Source organism: Gossypium hirsutum, chromosome A07 (assembly GCF_007990345.1).
Source record: "Gossypium hirsutum isolate 1008001.06 chromosome A07, Gossypium_hirsutum_v2.1, whole genome shotgun sequence".
NCBI classification, from domain to species: Eukaryota; Viridiplantae; Streptophyta; class Magnoliopsida; order Malvales; family Malvaceae; genus Gossypium; species Gossypium hirsutum.
In genome coordinates this window covers 31,061,740-31,064,966 of record NC_053430.1, presented here as the reverse complement: position 1 = coordinate 31,064,966, position 3,227 = coordinate 31,061,740, and the positions used below count along the sequence as shown (strand labels likewise).

At 31.7% G+C, this 3,227-nt stretch overlaps 1 protein-coding gene across 1 annotated transcript; it reads left to right on the top strand.

The window, feature by feature from the left end:
• The first annotated feature begins 1,015 nt into the window (after positions 1-1,015).
• Positions 1,016-2,860, top strand: LOC107948529 (putative anthocyanidin reductase). Its single transcript, XM_016883113.2, has 5 exons — positions 1,016-1,438; positions 1,512-1,678; positions 1,761-1,973; positions 2,061-2,443; positions 2,536-2,860. The coding sequence occupies exons 1-5, from the start codon at positions 1,294-1,296 to the stop codon at positions 2,675-2,677; spliced, it is 1,050 nt and encodes a 349-aa protein (XP_016738602.1). The 5' UTR covers positions 1,016-1,293; the 3' UTR covers positions 2,678-2,860.
• Positions 2,861-3,227: the final 367 nt, after the last annotated feature.

The window sequence follows — 3,227 nt, the reverse complement described above, 5'->3', positions numbered from 1 at the left end:
AATATAAAAAATCTTTCAATTTTTATCTTGCCACTTTTAAAAAAAAATCTTCAACCCTTCAATCTTTATCCAGTCATATTTGAATATTCAATCTTTTAATCAAGTCCTCATCTTTGGTTTTTGTTCCAATTTAGCCCCTTTTTGTAAGAGTTTGAATTCAGTACACCAACTTCATTTCTGACAAGAAAAATCCAAATTTAATAGCATTTTATTTGATAATTAGAAAAAAATAAATATATAAAAAATATAAATTTATCTTGCTATCACCCTACCATTAGTTGTAAATTATGAGTTTAGTTAAATTATTTTTGAATTTTATATTTATAGAAATTTAAAATTTTAATCCAAAGCCAAGCAATAGTATTTAAATTCATTAAAATAAACTGTACTATTAGTCCCCTAATTTAAGTTGTGAGTTTATCTTTGTTTTCTAATTTATTATTATTATTTATACTTTTCGGATTTTAAATCCTAAACTATTAAATTCATTAACGAGAATGACGAGTATTATATGACAATAATAAATATATATATAATAATATATTTGTTGGATAAGATTTTAAAACTAGCATATTTTAATTCAATGAATGTAATATCTAAGTCAGGACTAAAATATAAAATTGAAAATGACAAAATCTAAACCTCTAAATTACGTATGAATTATACTAATAACAAAGTTTAAGGTATGAAGGAAAAATATTTGATTAATCCAGTTTACAGTGCCACATTCAACTTTTGAAATAATAATGCAAACATCCTGATTATATTAATGAAATAATCTACGGTAGAGATTTGTTTGATGGAAGGTTTAGGTTGAAACATATATAGTGACATAATCGAGGCGATGCAAATATTGTGGAAGAAAACAAAAAGAGACAAGCTGCATGAAACAAAGCTTAGTGAAATAATTATTGACCTCCATAGGCTTGTTTTTCTCCTCGCAATGCCGTGTAAATCCCGTCTTTTGATTATATTCTCTATAAAATAGTTAAAAAGGAAGATACACATTTTATCCTAGCAGAAATGCCACTTTTATTTATTATTATATTGTTTTCATTTGGCAGGGAAGAAAGGGAAGGAGGGAGTTTATCAATTTTATATAACAAATATATTTTATTATACTTTCATCTTTATTTATATTTCAATAAGTTGATCCTCAATCTTGCATAAAATAACTAAAAGTATACTTTGACATAAATTTAATTTCCGTAATTAATAAATTATAATATTTGAGATTAAAATTAAATAAATAAGTATTTCTATGATTAATTCTATTTTACGCTCTATATATACATGGATAAGAGAGAGAATTTAGCAGCAATGGAGAAGGGTAAGTGCAGGGTATGCGTTACAGGAGCCGCTGGTTTCATTGCCTCTTCACTGGTCAAGAAGCTACTGGAGAAAGGATATACCGTCCACGCTACCCTCAGAAATTTGGGTACGCTTAGTATTTCTCTTCCATTTCTGTCATCGTGTTTGATTGTGTTTCTAATGCAATATTTCCATTACAGGCGATGCTTCAAAGGTTCAACTCCTTAAGAGCTTTCCTCATGCGGACACAGAATTAGTTTTGTTTGAAGCTGATATAAACAGGCCAAATGAGTTTGAGCAAGCTATTCATGGCTGTACGTTCGTTTTCCATGTTGCGACTCCCTTGCAACCCTCTGATGCTTCTCAGGTTTCTCTCTTGTGACATTACTTTTTCATCCTCTTTATAGTTTAAACTTTGAACCATGCCGGTTTTGACGATTTTTGAACAGTTTAAAAACACGAGTGAGGCTGCAGTTTCTGCAATAAAAAGTATTGCAGAGTGTTGTATAAAATCAGGTAGTGTGAAACGATTAATATACACAGCCTCTGTTTGTGCTGCATCGCCATTGAAAGACGATGGGAGTGGTTACAAGGACTCCATAGATGAAACCTGTTGGACGGCCCTTAATCTTTCACTTGCTTCCTCTAATGGCTTCTTTAAGGCAAGTTGTACATTTTATTACTTGAAAACAATATATCAGATCACGATAGCTAAGAATTCTGTATGTTAATTGTTGGGGGCCGGGTAGGATTACACAGTATCAAAGACATTGGCAGAGAAAGAAGTTTTGGGGTATGGGAGCAGTGAAAAAGATGGTGGAATGAAGGTGGTAACCCTAGCTTGTGGCATTGTTGGAGGAGATACTGTTTTATCTTATACACCTGGAAGTGTGGCTGCTTTCATTTCGCAAGTTACACATAACGCGCGTTCATACCGAAGTGTGAAATACGCGGAAGAACTGCTGGGGAAACTTCCGATTGTACACGTAAATGATGTTTGTGAAGCTCATATTTTCTGCATGGAGAAGCCTTCCATCAGCGGTAGATTTTTAATTGCCAGCGCTTTTGTTTCGGCAGCACAACTTGCTGGTTGCTATCAACTGCATTACCCAGAATTTAATGTTAAAGCAGAGTAAGTATCCCAAATCATTCATCTTGAGTGGTATCTAGTTTCTCCTGTATGCTATGATCTATATATATTTTTATATGGAAAATGGATTTCAGGAAATTGGATGAAGCAAAAGAAGATACCAAGTGGGGGTCTACCAAGCTAATTGAAAAGGGCTTTGAATATAAATGTGATTTGAAGATGATAATAGATGATTCCATCAGGTGTGCAAGGAGGACTGGTGATCTTCAGCAGTAATAATTGGTGTCGAGAGTAGTAGTCTGTTTTATGAAATTTAAGCTACACTTCATGAGCTTTAATTGGATTTGGACCTTTATTCCAAGCCCTCTCGATTGTACACTCTGTTTTTTTGGGCTTAAAATCCTTGCAGTTCAATTTGTGTTTCGGTTGGCCCAAATTAGCCTTATTTTGCTTGTTCTACTTCCATACATCCAAATCACAATCCTTAAACAACTAGCGTGACTTTAGTCCATAGCATGGATAAGCACACCTACGTCAAGCCCATTTTAAGAATCTTTTATATTTTATCACACCCATTTACCATGTATTTAGAAAATAGAAACGTGTTTGAAATTAATATACAATAAATAATATATGCAATTAATGGAGGTGGATGATAAAATTAAAATACATAAAAAAAATTAAAATCAAAGACTTGATTGAGTGATAAATTTAAAGTTTTTCTAATTTAATTGACATTGGTACAAATCACACAATATGCATATTTTTATTTTCTTTTAAATTAAAATGACTAAAATATTTTCGAATAATATAATTTATTTTAAAT